Below are 19,810 nucleotides of genomic sequence, written 5' to 3'. Positions count from 1 at the left end.
TTGTCGTTTATGTGCCTACGCACGTGGAGGCGTAGCGTTTGTGTGTGTGTGTCTACTGTTTCTCTATCCCTGCCCTGCGTATGTCGGCTACCAACATAAATTCCTTAGTGCGCCTCCAGCTTTTTCGATCGAGTAGTTGTTGCAACCGGTATGGTTTGGTAGATGATGTAATGGCGTCACCAACAAGTGAAAGGACTACCTCGGCTACCAGCTCATGATCACCCGCTACCACAACCGCCCGCCACATCTATTCTCTACTAGCATCCAGCATGTAGCGCCGCTTCTTTGTGAGCCTATCTGTTGTTCATCGCAGTGCTTTCAACCGCTTGTACTTGTAAGTGGTCAATTGTAGCGCAGAATAAGGACACGGGACGATAAGTATACACATGTACGAGGGCTACTTGGCAATTTATAGTCGTCAAATGTAGCGCAGAAGAAACAGACAAGACAAATAGTATACACATGGACTAGGGCTCGTTTGTGTGTCGTCCGTGTCTATACTTTCGTACCGTGTGTTTCTTCTGCACTATATTTGAACACTGTGAATAACCAACCAGCCAGTTTTGAGCTTTAATAATGTACTTGTAAGCAAACACTGAAATATCCTGCAGTGGTCTTTACAGAAACGTCGTCCTGTGTGCGGCAGTGTAAATTATTTAAACACCGGGAATAAACCAGCAACTGTGCATGAATACGGTGGTGGCTACGCTTTCTCGCAAGGAATTGTGATCACAACAGTAAGGCGCAGTTTGCGATATAGACGCAAAATAAGCGAATGAGGTATTTGTTTTCGTAGAATGGGCTTTAAGGAAAAGTGAAGCATGACACAATCACACAGCTACATGAAGACAGCGGTGTAATGCCACTACAAGATCATTTACCGAGAGCGCAAACACGATTTACAATGATGGCACCATGCCGCAATACACTGGAACGATACCAATGCGGGACGCTTTGTCAGTTATGCTTTGCGATTAATTCAGGAACACTTTGGTGTGATCATTACCACAATACAATAGCATTATTTCACTGTCATTTACAACCATCGCTGCAGGATGGGAAGAGGTGCGCAAACCTTTCTGAATAGGCGTTTTGAGATTTCAATGAAAAAGTAGTTTTGTCTGGAAACACATAGCAGCAAAGCCTCAATTTTATAACTATGCCTAAGCCATGAAAAACCGAACTCAGATACAAATAAAAACTTAAAAGGGTACTTTTTAGGGCAGATGCTGCATCTTTGCTGGGACTTGTGTGGCAGTTATGTTGGCCCCATTTATTTCAATAATATTACATTCTTTATACTAAGCGTAACGAACTTGCGGTGGTGTGATTTTTGGGACAAAATGGCTTTCGTGTTTAGAGATGGAAACTACGAATTAGTCCTCGATGCTATACGCTACAGCCACCTCGACTAAAACCGTAAGGAAAGCGCATAACACAGCTGCGTGCCATAGCTCGATAAAGGATGTTTTATGAAAAAATATAAAAAAAAAACACGTAATATATTTTCTTTGTGCCAAAGGGCATGGCAATACATAAGGGTTGTGTCATAATAATTTCAGTTTATTTTTTCAATGAACGTATTTATGATGTTTACTTCTCAGAATGGAGGAAGGGGGGTTGGTATTGATGAAGTAATTCTCTAGTGTAATAGAAAAATAGAATATGCAGGAATATATGCACCCTGCTAAACATCACACTAATGGCTCATGTGTATTGAACTTCAATAGGAGCAAAATATTCAGTGTGAGCGATCCTAATTTCGGTGAAAGCTTCCGGGGTTGTAGTACACTGTGATCCACAACAGGCTCAAGGTTGTTTCATGTACAGGACAGCATTTTCCTAAACAAAACGTTGCGAAGCCTCATGTCTTCGTGGTATTGTTCATTCTGCCTGTTGGAAGTTGGCTCTGTTCCTTGAAAGTAAAGGGCAGCCAACTAAAACGAACCTCTTTTTATTTGTAGAGTTTTCACTAAGTAAAACCTTCGAAACACACTTTTGCTAGGCCGTAAAATTTGGACTGCTGTCCTTGGAAAGAACACTGCTGAAGGTTACTGAAAGGACACTGCTGAAATGTTTTTTCAGAGCTCGGGGCGCAACGTAACACAATGTAGCTAGAAAATTTCACTTACCTTTTCATACACACCTAAATGTTGAACTTCACCTAAGCACTGTAAATAAACGCGGAAATACAGTGATGTATAAACGCTCTCGAGTCTGGTTTTCTACGGTAAGCAAACTTCCCATTTTTGCATACAACTGATATGCCAATTAAAAAAAACGGAGTAATATACAAAATCATACTCCAAATGAAAGACATGATTTATATATTTCTCCCACTAAATCAACAGTTAATTTGTGACTTCCAAACTGCTACCCATCTAAGATGTATATTGAGAAATGGTTAAAATAAATGCAACATATTTCAATCAACCGATATCAATGTGCTAAGCAGTCAATAGATAAGCCATGAGTATACGCCAAAGATAATAGCTGAAACAGTAAAATACTTTCTCCATAAAGAGTAGGGCAAGTTAGACACAAAAGGGAAGAGTGATGTCAGCCGTTCTGCAAATAACCAATAACGACGAGACCGCGGGGTCATGTTTTCCGGTCTGGACAAAGGCCACGAGTTAATCACGCTGTAGCAAGTGCGTTTTTAGGTGTGAGTACCTTAGGACCGCCCGTTATCCATTCGCGTCCATGCGCATAGCATTTACGATCACAAGAAATCACACAGGCACCGGCAGGATTCGAGCCTGGGTCTGGAAGGCCAGAGAGAGTTAGTGTCTGTCGTCTTATCTCTTGGGCTGCGGCCGCGAGTTAGTACCCGAGAGTCAAACGGCTTAGTCCTTCTCCTCTAACAGTGCTGAGTACCTTACGACCTCCCAATGTCCCTCGCGTTCATCTGTGCGCACACCACCGTCGAGCGAAAATCAAGCGAAATTCCATTGGAGCGTTGCGTTGCAGTTTCATTGCAGAATAATCAAGGTAAAACTCACGGCTCAAATCGAATGACGGTCGCGCGCAAATCAGATGTCACTTGGGGCGCAACTTTGATGTCATTTCGAGTCCCCGTACTCCGAACCCTCGGCATCAGCCACGGAGCGGAGATGCTGCCATGTTTTGTAGGGCATCGAAGTCCATTAAATTAAGGGTGTTGCGTACAACTCATGTCCGGGGAGAAGGCGAATATATGGGCAAAGGAATTACAAATTAGAGTGACCCACACCGTGGTCGCTACTATATGGACGCAAAATGAGACCCAAACCTACAAAGCAGAACAGGTGTGTAGCGTGCAGCGCAGCCCAGAAAGTAGATACGACGCGGTACAAACAATGCCTCACTATCGCACGCAAGATTTTTGTAACTCCATTGAACGTTGTGGGGCATGGTGGTGCCATTCGATCAGGCCTCAAGATGAACGGAGGTACAAGCGTGTGTCTACGCGAACGTAGTTTGTGTGAGTGCCATCCAGGCCAGTCAACACGTTTCATGGAAGGCTTATAGTAGAGCAGGGGCTTTTCTCTTGAGTAACATCAGTAAACGGGCAAGTACTAATGCAATTGACTGAGCGGATTACCGTGCAGGACACGGTGGAAAAAAACATGCAGACGGTGAAGACACCGTAACGATGAATATTGCATTCGAGCTGAAATACATCTGCAGTTAAGGGTAGGAGCCAAATTGTGAAAGGGTTCACAAATATGTTCAGGTCCTCTGATAAATAGATAAAACATCAGACGTTGTACCCCGAGTATCTTCTTAATTCGTTCAGGTGTCAACACACACGGTGTGCCGATCGGACGGCTCAGTACTCTGCTCTCTGTCAGTAGCCGACTCCAGTATGTCTGTATGACAAAATAATCTTTGTGTGAATTTCGAAAACGGGGTAAAAAGGCCGTTTTCGTTAGCTAATGGTAATGCTATATTTTCCCAAACAGGTCTTGTATAAAAATAAAATATTTGCCATGTATTTGTGAGAGCTGCCAGCGGGGAGATTTCTTGCAGAGAGATTTGCGGGAGATTTGTTGCACTGATGAGGCAGGGTAAAAATTGCGTTTAGTGTTGCTTGGTCCCGCGAAATATTTATTAGAGTTATGCAGTAAGTGGCAAATTGGCGTATGGTGGGTTTGAGTTTGCAGTCAATCCATTTGAACCAGGTCAATTAGATACTAGTAAGATAATTTATTGAGTTGGATAGCACGAGACCTGGTGGTGAACAGAAAGTTTTGGTAAGATTGAGCGATTTGGTTCTAAGATGGAGTCATTTCGCTGCCGCTCCTTGTTTTCGTAGATGATCAACTTCACCGGCCAAGCCTGTGCCCGGTATTCTTAAGACTCTCTCACCCACACACGAAGTCGTGCATGTCAGTAGGACCTTCGCTACAATATTGGTAGCATTTTATTTGCTGTGGGGATTGCGTGTGTCCTAGACTTTTTTTCGCCTCTGCAGTTTTAGATTGACATAGTGTCGTTTGATGTCGCGCGGCCACATAGAGCCCTATCGGAGATAATTGGACTATGAGTACAAAGTCGTTCACTTCGTGAACGGCAGATTGAAATTGGCATCTCTGATTATAGTTGATTACACGTCTTTAATTATCTGGTCTTTACCCTGCGGCGCACGAGGGTAGTCTATGGGTTAGGCGTGGGGACTGAGCGGAGTCTCGCACACTAGCCCATGGTAAACGAGTTTTCCTGTGACATGTGACAACCACATAGCGATAATTGAAAAGCAGGTCTCGCAGGGATACCCAGGCGCCAGTCTGATTTTATGAACGGTGCTGCAGCGTCTGAAAGGTAACTTGGACTCCCAAATCACCATTGTGATATCAGAGTTCAAGTTTTTAATGAAGTTGTACTGCGGTTGTGGATACCTGATTTTTTGAAGGACCTAGGTGTGTGTGTCGGGGGGGAGTTTTTATTTGAAGGACATACATAAGTTGTGGGTAGTTGCTTTTATGGTTGAAGGACATAGGTTTGGCGTAGCTGCCCGTTTTTACTCTTGAAGACATCTTCTCTGTTCATTACTGTTTGTTCTCAACATGCAGCGATCTCTGACGTCTAGCTACTGGTGCGCCTTGAAGTGGTTCATAAATGTGAGGAACTTTTTTTTTTATGCTTATGTCTGCTGCCGCCTTCGTATGCGTTGAGGTTCATGTTTCCAGGGGGCGATGAGCGTTTGTGTGCTCCATAATTTGTCTTGAACAGCTGACAACTGAGAGCAAGCCGTCCTAGAACAGAAAGGTTGCGGTATTGCTCGCGCATCTTCATCCAGCTATTCACTATCACGTTGTATGTAGGCTTGTCTGTGTGCCAGTTTGTCTACCTTAGTCAGATCAAGAAGCACTGGGCCTATGCGTGCATGGCCCTGCATATCGGTGTAAATGGCGCCGTCTGTTCTTTCTGTGAGATATTGCACAAAGCACCGCACGCATACCGTGACGACAGGATGAATTCTGCTATGGTGCGCTTAGTCTCCATCGTGGCCCGCGAATGTTTTTTGAGGTCCTCCTAATTTGGTGGAACCTCTCCTTTGAATTTTATTTGAACTGTTTAAGTTATTATTGCGTAGATCCGCCCCACTGACAGGAATCCCACAGATGCGGCACCACACCAGTTGGGAACGCATGGGCTATTGGCCGCACCTGAAGATTTATAACTTCATTTCTTCAACATCATTGTCCTTACCAGCGTATTCAGGACCACTGCACGGTGAGGGCCCCTCTCATTGACTTCCACCCGCTCCTTTTTGTGCTGCCCGAGTGCATTATTTCCTTCCTCTATTCAGATGAAGCTTTCCCCTTTTTTATAGATCAGTCTCTCAGTGGCCACCAAGGAGGTTCAAAAAATTGCTTTTTTAACCTCCTTGGTGGCCACTCTGCTACCCCGACAGTCTACCGGTTGATATTTCGTCTCCCCCTCCCCTCGTTGCTAATGCAACTTCTAATCATTTTTGTAACCTTGCTATTGTTAACACTGATATCTTGCATCCCAATTTGTTGCCTGAAACAGGGAGCTCGTTTCCTGTCTCTAAGCATTACCCCTATCACTCGTCGTTTCTTGGCTCGAACAGTGAACCGACCTGAGAGTTATTGCAACTCGTTTAGTAAGGCGCAACGTTTCATTTCTGTGTGCCATTACAGCGGACGACATGGGCTTTATACTATTTTTAGTAATACACTTAGGCTGCTTTCATATAACGGAGCATTTGCCTAGTGCAGCCTAACTCGTACCTACTCGGCTTTGGTTATCTTTTTCTAGTTAGGACCAGCACTGCGAATACCTCCAACGTATGCTACTTTGTATACCGTTTCGGTGCTACTCTGAATAGGATCCTTTTTAATGTTTAGTCATTGTTACTTCATATTTTTTATGAATATATAGTATCATGGGCAGTCTTTTATGGCACTTCCTCAAGCATTTTTCAGGTGTTCCGCAAACTTACTTTTCGATGCTACATGACTTTAAAATTTAAAATGAATCCAGAATACCCTGCTTATCCTGAATCCTGCGTTTTCTCGGTCGAGCTTCCTGAATTTCCCTTACGATAAGCCGTGAACAGCCTTGGGGAGGCTGTTTGCCTGTCCCATTTTGGTTGGCAGATTCGTGCTTGTGTCGCGAAGGAATATCATGTCCGTACGTATCGTAATTTTGTAATATAGGAGTCCTATACACGCATCTGTTATTCCCTGCTCGTCTAGTAGTTACAGCACTGCTGCGGTAGTCCACTGATCCATTGTTTTTCTGTGGTATTAAAATGCCACGTAAAGGAGTTTGTTATATTGTGCGGATTGTTCTCTTAACTGATTGTTGTTGTGGATGTGGTCTGTTGCAGACAATCATTTGCCTATCCTATACTGTTCTAAACGTTGTTGGACGTCGAGGCTGTCGCTTATGCTGTTAACCGTTACATGGATAAACAGCTTCTGTAAACTTGACAATAGGCTTATTGGTCTGTAATAACTTAGATCTTGGGCTCTCACTTCGTACAACCTTCGAATTAAGACGTAGTTTTTTCCAGTTTATGGGTACCTTTCAATTCAATTCAATTCAATTCAATTTTTATTTTTCCAGAAAAAACAACAACATTCTGGAAGGGTTCACGGGCTAAAATCTGAGTATGAACAGCTTGACTGGGCCCGAGAACCCTAACCAAGGCATCACGATTCCACACTAAAAAACAAAACATGCTCGCAATACATTGGAAGTACAACAAAAGCGGTATACAAATATAATACAAGCATGTAATTTAAAAAAAGACAGCACCAAAGAATACGTTTTACAGTGGTACATTGAGAGAAAATAAACAATATGATAGGTCATGTGTCAATATTGAAAATCACCATCCATAATACAATGAAATACAAAAACAGTTAAGAGGAGAATACAAAATACATCCACTTAAAGAAAAATACAGTACCAACAAATATTTATTGTTTACAAACAAAAAACGTTCTTAGTTCCTGTTTTGAGAACTTAGAAGTGCATTGATATTTATTGAGTAGAGATGGGAGGTTATGTTGCAATGACTGCAGTTCGTAATTATTGCGAAATTTCGGAAGAAACCAGGGCTCACTGCTTCGTGTGTTTAATGCGTTTACTTTAGATGTTAATACAGAAATACTCATCAAAAAATATCTAAAGGCACAATGCGAGAAATAAAAGGAGTGAAGAATACGGAAATCATATATATATTCAACTCTGATAATGTTATGTTGTAAAAAAGTAGCATGCGTTGGAGAGAGATAATCAAGATTTGCAATATAACGGAGAACTTTTTTTTGTAACTTAAGTACCTTTTCTAAGTTACCTTTACTAGTTGTTAACCAAACTAAACTACAGTAATTGACCACAGAATGAAAAAGCGCGTAGTAGACTTGGAGTTTCGCTTTCAGAGGGAGTAACTGTCGACAGCGTGACAACACTCCGGCTACAAGAGAGAGCTTACTACATGTATTTTTTACATGCGTGTCCCAATTAAGGTGAGAAGAGAATGTGACACCAAGGATTTTATGTTCGTTCACTATTCCAATATCCTGTTCAGCATATTTAATACTTTCGTGAAGTCCGACAACTTTATTTTTTGCTCTCAATATAATTAGTCCTAAATCATTCCTAAAAGAGTTTGTAAAACTCTTCGAGTAAAATACCTCTTATCTATATTGAGTGGTTTGTGACTACGCCTTCTTCACCGGGGCTTGTTTTCCTTCGATGCCTTTGTTTACCTTTTGTAATCATCCTTTCTTTTTTGCGGCACATGGCAAGTGAAGCTGGCCGGTTCACTATTTTTCGGTGGCCTCACGTAGCTAGCCTATGCTGTGATGTAGAACACCTCCCTGGCTCCCTGGTATTACGCATTCGCTTCTCCCCGTGAAGGAAGTATGTTGCTAGAAAACAGTCAGCGCCTCCGAAAACGTTGGAAAACAGGATAAAAATAGTGAGAACAGACCAACCCTGCACTGCGCTTTGAGCCGGTGGAAATAGACCTATTGGCGAAGAAGACGCGATTATTTGCACTACATTTATAATTTTCACAAGAGAAGGAGAAGAAACAAAAGAAAACATAAAAATAATAACATAACCCAACGTTTTTTGGCTACTGGTTAATCATAGCCAAATGTGTGTGTAAAGAACTCACGTAGACCACCGGGCTAGGTATGCTACGTATCAGTAGAGAATTCTCTAAATTTGCACACGTATCATTTTTCTAAAAAACAACTGATACCCAAATGACTGCTACATTCCCAGCCTAATGGACACACTTTTGTTGTATCACCGGCTAAATATGACAAACCAAGGAACTACTACTAAATTTGCAGCCAACCTCCCTAACACAAATTATTACAAGTTGGCACAACATAAGGTGGCGATCCATTTTCCTATTAGCTCCGAAAGTATTACAAAAACAATCCAACACAAATTGGTTTTTTTTCTGTTCCCCGAATGGCGGATCGTCTGCCAATATTGACGGACGACACCTTCGACATCTCCCCCCAGAGCAGTGCCACTCGGACGATACCTGAAACTAACATTTCCAACAAAAAGGATAACATTTAATGAGGGTATCATGCTTGCTATTCTCTAGTGAGCCTAGCCCCGCGAGTGTGGTTGATTTCGTACGTATCCATCAAGCGGTCGGGTACATCTTGGAATAAGGCTCCCTTTAAACCTACGTAATAAAATGGAAATAATTGTACACGTAAACACGCGAACTAAGAGCTGATTAACTTGCTCAATGCTTTTCGTAATATATAAAAATGCCTCTGTGGCCATCAAAATATTTTATATCGAACTTGTAGGTTTCGCAAATCTGTCCCACCAAGCCGAAGGCGTCTCCTCTCGCCTTCTCTGCCTGTACATGAGCACTTCCACTTCCCTATCTGTGATACCCACGGACAGCACGCTAAAGCAATTTTTGCTTTAGTATTGTGCTTCAAACATCTACAACTTATCCTTACCACTGCCGATGGGGATTGTCGTTTAGAAACTTGGAATACATCAGCACAGATGACAATGACAGCGTAGCCTTCTCTGAATGGTAATGTGGAGGTCGTTATACCTAAGTCATTTGACAGCACGTCGCACGTGACAATAGCAGACGGTGCAGTACCTCTTCTTGGAGTCGACAAATCTACTGGCGTGGTTACTAGAGCAGCCATCAAACTTCGTTCTTGGCGCATCATTCACTTTTGCGCAAACACTGAAAAATCACTTTGGACGATTCAGCACAACCGGAAGAGCATGCCCGCAGCAGTTTGTTTAAGCCATGTATCACCTCAAGGATACATGAAAATATAACCGGCAATTATAGGTTTTCTTCATTGTGGTGAAATTGCAGTTGCTGTGAAGTCCGATTTACCCAGATGCAGTCTTCCAACATCTTCGTTGGTAATATAATTGTTGCAACACGCAGTGGAAGTTCTAGCCTGCTTCATATGCGAGCGACGACAACATTATTGGCCTCCACTGTGTAGGCGATGCAGGGAAGATATTCACGCAAGGCTTAAACCCTCACAAGTGCTGCGCTTTGTGGGACTTACTTCCATGTGGCAATCCATGTCAGACTATGGTGAATTTTAAAGTGATTTTTTGTTCGTAGATGTATAGCACTGTTTTTTCTGGAACGCTCATTTATAACCCTATGAAGTCAAAAATTGCTTACATGGTGTGTAAACTGTTTATATTCCAGTAATAAAGTAGGTTAATGGTAGAAATAAAATGAGCTGCACGCAAACAGCTCTTCTATAAAGCCTTCGTCAGGAGCGTTGCAAAAATTAAAATGCTGCCCTCTTCAAGTGATTAACTGGCTCATGATGGACTGTTCTTTATAGCTGCTACTACTAAATCCATTCCGACAAATAATTAGCTTGGTATCACTAAAGCAGGCAATACAAATATTTTTTTCTATTAGGTTTTTGTGTTAGGTTATTTCTCAGTAGGCGTTGAGAAGCAAATAAGAACTTAATATATCATAAATAACCTAAAAATACCTCATTCACAGTCGTAATTGGAATTTTGCGCAACATGCCTTTTTTTTTACCGTGAACCGAAAAGTTGTTGTGCATAATCATAGCAAAGGCACTACCGGGTATCTAGGCAGGAGCGATTATAAATTTATAGCTAAAAATCTCAAGCACACCGGATTTCTTTGCTTTGTTTAGAGACAAGGCACGAAACCTAATTAATGTATACTTAACGCGTAATTGAATAGGCGTAATATGCACCGAGGGAGATTACGCATTAATTAGGTAGACATCGAACCAACTACTTGATTGATTGATTGCGGTGTTTAACGCGCCGACGCAACGCAGGCGATGAGGTGCGCCGTAGTGGAGGGCTCCGGATTACATCGTACCAACTACTTATCTGTAGCAGACAAAGCTTGTTTACTTGTAGAAGAACTAAACTCTCAAACAGGCAAATGAAGAATTAGTTAGGTAGCTTACCGAACGGAGGTCCAACGGATCCGGAACATACAAGTAGGTGTAGTAGTCTGTGATAATAAATAGACGCAATATGCAGATATAGAGATAAAACGTCTTACTTTAGTTATAAAGAATGCTACAGTCACATTTTTATTTGCGGGAACAAAGAATTGTGAAGCAACAACACAAGAAATGCTCACCTTCATAAGTTTCAGTGTCACCTGCAATTACGAAGCGGATCATAAGAGCGACGAGGCCAAAAAAGGTGGCAATTGTCACCCACGTTTTCATTGTAGCGCTTCCTGAAAGTAATGTTGCAACTGTAAGCACCACCAAAATCATCCCCCGCCACAGAATTCATTCTGTATATTCGCAAAAAACTAATAAAAATGCCTTGACTGACTGAGCGACACTCTTGGCAAAGAGCCACGTATGGTCATTGTCATGGCTAGTACTAGAGCGTTATAATGCTCCTCGCGAAGTCTTCAGTAGGGTATATTTGAACAATTGCGTTGGGGCAGGGAACCATTGCGCTGGGGCAGGGAACCACCGCTGGGGCAGGGAACCACCGCTACACGTTTTGAGTTTCGCGACTGTCGAGCGCCGGAAATATGTACACACCCACCTCCATGTAGGAGCTCGCTTTTAGGACTACCGATATTATCCTGTCAAATCGGCGTACCTAGTTGGTTTTTCAACGTCTTTGTGTTGTCTTACGTTTTTCTAACTGCAATGGTCTGGCATCTAGCCCCCTATTCACTGATGCGTCTTCCGTTAGATAATTGGCCTTAAACTGTGGAAGATGTTTCTTCCATCTAATAAATATTGTATTTGGGTGCGTGAACTTTCGAATCGCCCATATTATGTCGTATTCCGTTCCGGGCACCAGCACCAGTTCGGTAAAAATAGCAGCAGGTATGTCAAACATTATTCGCTCGATATTTTGTCAGCCCCTCAAAATTGAATTTTAGCTGAAGTGGCTTCTTTATTCATGGAGCCAGAAACAAAATTACGGAAGTCAGGTTACAATAAACGCATACATTATGTGAGGCTTATGTCTGAAACCGAGCTTTTTCCTTTTCTAAAGCTCGTTGTAAACGCCCCTTACTGTTGAGGTAAGTACGCCAGGTACTGTTTCCGGAAATCTCCAGATTCAGCGCGGTGACACAGGAAAATTGTCAACATTTTGAAACCCTTCCGTCTCACGACCACGAACGGAGAAACAGGAATCTAAAAGTTTTTTAGTGCATGCTAAAACAGGGCCTTCAAAGCAACCAGTCATAGCCCGCTGCTCCCGCCCACGATGCAAGACATGCAGGCACCTGCAGACCGATTGCGTTGTAAAAAGCACAGCCGTTAATTATGTCCACAAGATTCATTCAAGTTTTACGTGCACTTCATCCAACATTGTGTATTTGTTGGAATGCTCAATGCGTCACAAACAGTATATAGGCGAAACGAGTCAACCTATGAGCCTACTTCTAATGGTGACCGGGCGGATACTCTTAGCAAATCCTCCTTAGCTGTAGCGCAGCATTTCCACCAACCAGGCCACAATTTTGATGACCTTAAGTTGTATATACTTCAATCAAATTTCATGTCTCCTAGGGACAGGAAATACCGCGAATCCTATTTAATTCACAAATTCAACTCCATGGAGCCTACTGGAAAAAATGCGTCTAGGGGCAACTTGGAATCCTTGCGATATTCACCGGGAATACAGAATTAGGCAATGTCTTGCATATACCGTATCAAAAGACTATTACCGCTCACTCTGGTCCTTACCTGGTCACCTAATTTTCTTTTTTTTCATTCTTTAGCGTCTATATTAATACCCGCCCGCATCCCTCCAACCTTTGCTTTTGGAATTTCATTTTTCTTTTATTTCTCCTTTTTTTTTTACTCCGCGTGGTCTTGTGCCCCGTACGTCACTCTAACTTTATCTTTTCCTTTTTGAGTTTCAGGACAGGCCTGTTCCAGGAATGTTGCCGTTGGTGACACGTGCCATTTCAGTTGCTGGGTTATTGCTTTTTCTTTTGTGTGTGGGTTTATGTGGTTTCCCTCCCTGTTTTTTTTCTCCTTTTTTTCTTTTTTTCTTGACCTAGTTAGTTTCCCCCCGTCTCTATCTTTTCTTTTGACCTGAGGCTTGCAGATAGTTTCTGATAAGGACCCCACCCTCACCGCCTGGTCTGCTTTCAGCCGTTCTGAGATCCTTTCCCTATACCCCGCGGCGGGTCAATAAACACCCTCTCATCCTTTCTCTCCAAAAATTCCACGAATATCAACCACCAGCTGACTTCCGTGTGACCTACTTCGCGGCTTAAACTAGACAACCTTCTTGGCCCCTCAATCTCTCCCCCGACACACTCCCAAACCAATCAGCTTGCTCAATTTCCCTTCCATCTTTCCCTCTCTTTTCACCTGGGGTCCTACCCCTATATAAACCGTGCCTGCCAGGCGAGAGATTGCCCTGAGGAAAGCAAGTTCTCTTTGCTGAAACGTAGGCCACAATCGTGCTTTTACCTTGTTCGAAGTTTTTCTTCTCTTGTGTTCTCTACCATCTTCAAAGTTCTACTACTCCCTATATAGATATAAATATATAGGGAGTATATAGGGAATATATATATATATATATATATATGTATATATATATATATATATATATATATATATATATATACTTGAGAAAATGGTAGACGCACGGTTAAAAACAAAAACAGTGGTTTACTGACGTTTCGACCTGCGGGACCAGTCTTCATCTTGAGTAACATACAACGTTGGAGCACGCACGCTTATATAGGTGCAGAGGGTGTGCTGCAGTGTACCCTTTTTTTAACAACATTGGCGGGTTTGGGGCGAGGGGACAGGGAAGGGAGGGCATTATACATGTGGCACTATACATGATGACAAATTCTTTTCTAAAAAGCCCAGCAATATTCAACTTGATCTATTAAAAAAAACAGGGTAGAGAGCTGTTCAATTACACTTTTCATACGAATTACACGAATAAATGGATGGTGCAGGGAACGTCTCGATACACGAGATGCAAAGTACACGAACAACAAATAAATACAGAACAGAAGACGCCGGTGACACATCCATTCCTGAAAACACCAATTACCGGCGGCGTGGGGAATGTCAGGCCATGTCAGGTGACACAGAGAATGGATGTGTCACCGGCGGCTTCTGTTATGTATTTATTTGTTGTTCGTGTACTTTGCATCTCGTGTAGAGACGTTCCCTGCACCATCCATTTATTCGTGTAATTCGTATGGAAAGTGTATTTGAACAGCTCCCTACCCTGTTTTTTTTAATGGATCAAGTTGAATATTGCTGGGCTTTTTAGAAAAGAATTTGTCATCATGTATAGTGCCACATGTATAATGCCCTCCCTTCCCTGTGCCCTCGCCCCAAACCCGCCAATGTTGTTAAAAAAAGGGTACACTGCAGCACACCCTCTGCACCTATATAAATGTGCGTGCTCCAACGTTCTTTATTACTCAAGATGAAGACTGGTCCCGCAGTCGAAACGTCAGTAAACCACTGTTTTTGTTTTTAATCGTGCGTCTACCATTTTCTCAAGTATTTTTTCTGGCTCCTCGAGAAGTTTTCTTTTACTGCTTATATATATATATATATATATATATATATATATATATATATATATAAAAGAAGGTCCCCTTCCCCCGGAGTAGTCGGAGTGGCAATAGCTGCCACCTCCAACCGCAGGAATCAATGACATCCACACAACTGCCCGTGAAAGTGGAGGCTGCCCCTCGGTAGCATAGTGGTCATCGCAGTGAATGTTTTATGGCACAAGGGCAACAATGGCCACAGAGCGCCAATGCAATGGTTGATCATTTTGAAGGGTGTTTTAGTAAAATGGTGCCTTAAATGTGATGAGATTAAAAGTGGTTAGTTGCGGGGGTTTATACAGACCCTTAATTTGAAACAACATTAAGATTGGGGGAATGGGGATGGCCGGTTAAGAATGTAAAGAATAAATGAACACTCATGAATTTCCCAAACACTGCGGAGCACTGAGGGTGCACGTGGTATGATATGCGGTTTAAAAAGCAAATGCCTCCCAGTTAATCGAAAAGGTGTTTACTTGGAACTATGGGTTGATCAACCAAACACATCGAGGAATGAAGTGGAATCTTGTGAATGTAGAGTTCCGGAAAGTGCTTTTTCCTTTCCTTGTGCAAGTACCCACACTCAAGTAAGAGATGCGAGACTTATAGGCGATGTCCGCAACTGTCGCATCGTGGCGGTGGTGTTCCGTGCAAAAGGTGGGAATTAGGAGCGTCTGTATGGCCTATTTGTAATCTGCACATGTATACTTCCATTGTTCTGTTGTTTTTTTTCTGTGTAAGAGCTGCCCTATTCCGGTTTTATTGTGTGGAGTTTGTTGTTTGTCTGTCTGTCCCACTGTTGCTGCCAGCTTTGTCGGAATGCCTTTGGAATGAATGGTTTCCACTCGAAATAGGGAAGCTTCTGAACGTCGACGCCACAGCGAAGTGCTGTCACAGCAGCACTATGGTCTATGAGTATATTACTAGGCGTGGCAACGTGTCCAGGCACCCAACACACGACTATGACCTGTTTTATAGCGTAGGCTGCCATTATCGCTTTAACTAGCCTGTTTCTCTGTATATAATAGACTGTTGTGTCTTTGTTCGTATTATGTGTTCTAGCGCAATTAATATAGCATGTGCCTCAGCCGTAAATATACTTCTACTTCTAGTTAGTGCCCTTGTGCTGGTAAAGTTGGGACCATGTGCACCACATGCTACACTAGTTGAGTCTTGGAGGCATGCGTGTAAAAAGCAGTGTAAGGGAATTCAGGTTGCAAGTACAGAAGGTGTCGAATGGGTTCTTGGGGTAGATGTCTTTTGTAAATTTTCTTTAACGACATGTCACAGGTGACAGGGCGCAGCTGTCAAGGCAGCATGAGCTCGGCGAAGTCACTCTTGTAGGATTCAGATAAGATTACCCTAAGTACCTCCACCTCTACTCTCACTCGGATAGAAAAAGACAGAGGAAGTGACGGATGGCTCAAAAGTAGCCTTTCGGACGATGTGTGTACAATAATAATATTTAACGGGTGACTTTTTCAGGATGTCTCCTTTATGCACTACACAAGTGACATATATGCACGCTGGTGCTCTAAGCACCACTCATCAGTTTCGACATGAAGGCTTTGAATAGCACTCGTCCCAAAATCCCAGGATGTCAGGTGTAGCGCCAGGTGCAGCACCACGCCTAACTTTATTAAAGTCGTTTTTGAGGTATTCCTATACACTGCACGTCTGTAGTTCATACAGGACCTCACAAGACTGAAAAAAAGGTAAAAGGAATGTTGCATCGGCACCGCATGATTCGCGGGAAAGGACTTTTGAGATGTTCATAGTCTTCATGATTCATTTTAGGTTTTTAATATTTGGGATGAATGTAAGCTTATGATCTAAAACTACTTCAAAAAATTGTGTTCTTTTTTACTGGTATGCAAGTTGTATGGTCGGTCACGGGTGAATACCACGCTTACTGGAAAAGAGAACACAAGTGTTTTTCTTCGGATTCAGGTTAAAACCGTGCCTGCCTGCCCACTTGGCTAGTCTCTTCACATCAAATTGGACCTGCCGATCACAGATAGAGGAGTTTCATGACCTGAAGCTGATGTGAATATCGGCTACGTAGAGTGAATAAAAATGGTGGGTGGCAGGGCTCTCCTCAACATATTCATTTCTGCAAAGAATAGTCTGCAGCTAGGCACTCCACCCTGGGGCACGCCATTTGCTTGTGTATATGTCCTCAATAACGATGCACCAACTCGTATCCGAAATGTTCTATCTGACAAAATGCTTCGCAGTGTGTTTACCATGTTTCCACAAATGCCGAAAGATTTTAGGTCATACAGGGTACCATAGCGCTAAGTGGTGTCATAGGCATTTTAATGTAAAAAAATACAGATTATGGGCAAAAGCATGTTTAACGAGATTCAACAGCTATAAAATCGCCAGTTGTTGATCTGCCCAACTGAAAGCCGGCATGGCAGCTATCAACGACAGTATGATATTCTAAAAATAGATAAGCCATCTATTGATCATCTTTTCAAAGAGCTTGCTCAAGCAGCTTATCAAAGCAATGGGGCGATAGCTTGTCGCTGTACAGGCATCTTTTCCCTGTTTCAGTATTGCTGGCACAGGTTCCTCTGTCCAAGCATGACGAGAGAACCAAGTACGCCACATCTTGTTGAACAAGAATATAAAATTAATAAGGGTGTCTACGAGTAGGTGCTGAATCATTGTGTATTCTATTTTGTCGGCTCCGGGCGCTGAAGCACGGCATGGGCTTAGGGCTACCTTAAGTTCCTGCAGAGAAAAAGGAGAGTTATGCCCGTCATTAAATTTCTTGTTGTCACGGATTGGCGCTCTTTCAACAGACTCCTTGTATTGCAAGAATCTCTGGGTGTAGTGGGAGGAGCTGAAAATATGTTCAAAGTGTTGTGCCAGGGTGTTTGCTTGGTGTTTATTGTGTCGCCAGTGTTGCTGGCACGACGTCTCACATACGTATTTTGCCCCTGTGGTTTCCATATCCTGTTCCAAACTTTAAGCATAACTGTACAGGAATTTAGTGATCATAAAAAAACACCTCCAACTGTCTGTTTTTGCAGTACGCCGGATTCGCCGTCCTGTGGCTTTTGCGCGATTGAAGAAAATGAGTTTTTCTCTAGTAGGATACCTTCGGAGAACGCCCGGGTCTTATATTGGGCATTTATGGCCTTCTTGCAATCGTCATTCCACCATGGCGTTTGAATATTAGGTGTGGTACCAGAGGTCCCAGGAATGGAAACGCTAGCAGCATCAAGCATATGTGCTGCGATGAAAGTGCACACTTTAGCAATACCTAAGTGCTTTGTTGATCTGTAACTAATTTTATACTGATCTTTAAATGTTGCCCAGTTGGCACCAGCTTTTTCAAACCTTTCATGTGAAGTGGAACTGTAGAGGCATTTTTCTAAACATCTGAGGTTGACCGGGAGTTGTCGTTTCCTTGATGATTTGTATCCACTTCCCATTCGATGGACGGAAAAAGAACGGGAGGCCCATAGCCAGATAAATGAGTGAAAATGTGTCTTGTGTTGCATTGTAGCATGTGCTCAGTGTTTTCTTAAAGAGACAAGCTCGGTATGACAAGAGAACTTTTTTCTAGCAAGCGGCCCCGGGAATCTCTGAGTTCCGATCCCCATAGTTGGCTCTGCGTATTCAGGTCACCAAATAGTAGAAACGGTTACGGCAGATCATCCATAAGGGACTCAAGCTCGGAGCAGGACAAACGATAGCCAGGGGGAATGTGTAATGAGCAAATGGTTTTTAACCTGTTGAAAATAACTGCCCGAATAACAACCGCTTCTAGACCGGTGAGCAAATGAATGGATTGCCTAAAGACAGCTTTTTGCATAACTGCAGCCGCGCCACCATAGCAGTGCCTGTATCTGCCTCTGTCTCACCTAAATACTGAGTATTGATTCAGGAAGTTGGTATGCTTAGAGTTCAAGTGAGCCTTTTGTAAACACAGGACAGTTGTTTGAGTTTTATATAGGATTTTGTATATATCATCTAGGTTATTAATTAATCCTTTGAAGTTCTAGTGCGTTACTATCTGTGCTACCATGAATGTTTAAAGAAGATTTTGGCTTGCGTAGAGGAAGCCAAGTGCTTGATGTATCACTTCAGGTATGGTTTGGGCCAGTGACACAGAGGGCTGCTGGCTTTTTGCCCCGTCCCGCCATGGAGCGCTGTTCTTTCGCCACCTTTGGCGCTGGTCGTCACGGTGTTATGTCCATGCCATCATCTGAATGCAGTGACAGTGGCGATAGGGACAACGGCGGAGCCGTCACTCCTGGCGTTCCTGGCCGACGGAAAACTTGCGGGTAACACAAGTTTTGTGTCACCTGGTTGGGCTGCCATCGGCAGCACCTAATTGGGCTTGGGCGGCACTAAGTCTGCTTAGCAGTACTGGGTGGCGGCAGTGACAAGACACCACTCCGCCCCCAGTGAGCTGTGTCGGCATACTTCGCAGAACCGAAGGCGATGAGCCTTTTACGCTCTTCTAGATAAGAAATGCTCTCGTTCACTTTGAGGTTGATGATTTTGTTCTCTAGTTTGAATGTTTCACACGTCCCTCAGTACAATGGGTGCGGGACACTACAATTCGGGCATTTCACCAAAGTACTGTTCCAATTCTTTGGGGGGTTGTCGTCCTCTGAGCACTTCACCCACCTTTTCCGCCCACGGCAGTTGGTATTGCTGTGCCCATCATCATCATCATCACCAGCCTATCTACGCCCACTGCAGGGAAAAGGCCTCTCCCATTATTCTCCAATTATCTCGGTCCTGTGCCAAGTGTGACCAATTTATTCCCGCAAACGTCTTGATCTCATCTGCCCATCTAACTTTCTGCCGCCCCCTGCAGCACTTGCCTTCTCTAGGGATCCACTCTGTTACCCTTAATGACCAGCGGTTATCTTGCCTTCGCATTACATGCCCTGCCCACGTCCATTTCTTCTTCTTAATTTGTACTAATATGTCGTTACCACGCGTTTATTCCGTGACCAACTCCGCTCTCTTCTTGTACCTTAATGTTACACCTATCATCTTCGGCTCCATTGCCCGCTGAGTCGTTCTCAATTTAAGTTGAACCCTCTTAGTGAGCCTCCAAGTTTCTGCCCCGTAGGTGAGTACCGGAAAGATGCAGCTGTCATACACTTTCTTCTTCAGCGACAATGGTAGGCTGCTATTCATTATCTGAGAATGTCTGCCATATGCACCCCACCCCATTCTGATCCTTCTAATTATCTCTGCCTCATGGTTGGG

At 43.1% G+C, this 19,810-nt stretch overlaps 1 protein-coding gene across 1 annotated transcript in view; it reads right to left on the bottom strand.

The window, feature by feature from the left end:
• Window positions 1-19,810, bottom strand: part of LOC144139130 (uncharacterized) — a 136,633-nt gene that overhangs the window by 71,511 nt on the left and 45,312 nt on the right. The window contains exons 2-4 of the mRNA XM_077671584.1: window positions 11,132-11,233; window positions 10,953-10,999; window positions 2,133-2,171 (exon numbers count right to left, since the gene is read on the bottom strand). Of these exons, the coding sequence (XP_077527710.1) occupies window positions 2,133-2,171; window positions 10,953-10,999; window positions 11,132-11,222 (177 nt within the window). The 5' untranslated portion in view covers window positions 11,223-11,233. The remainder of the gene's footprint in view (window positions 1-2,132; window positions 2,172-10,952; window positions 11,000-11,131; window positions 11,234-19,810) is intronic.

Source organism: Haemaphysalis longicornis, unplaced genomic scaffold (genome assembly GCF_048455015.1).
Source record: "Haemaphysalis longicornis isolate Haplotype H1 unplaced genomic scaffold, Haemaphysalis longicornis Haplotype H1 scaffold_5, whole genome shotgun sequence".
Classification (NCBI taxonomy): domain Eukaryota; kingdom Metazoa; phylum Arthropoda; class Arachnida; order Ixodida; family Ixodidae; genus Haemaphysalis; species Haemaphysalis longicornis.
Note: the sequence above shows the minus strand (reverse complement) of the source record. Positions and strands in the feature narration are given on the sequence as shown.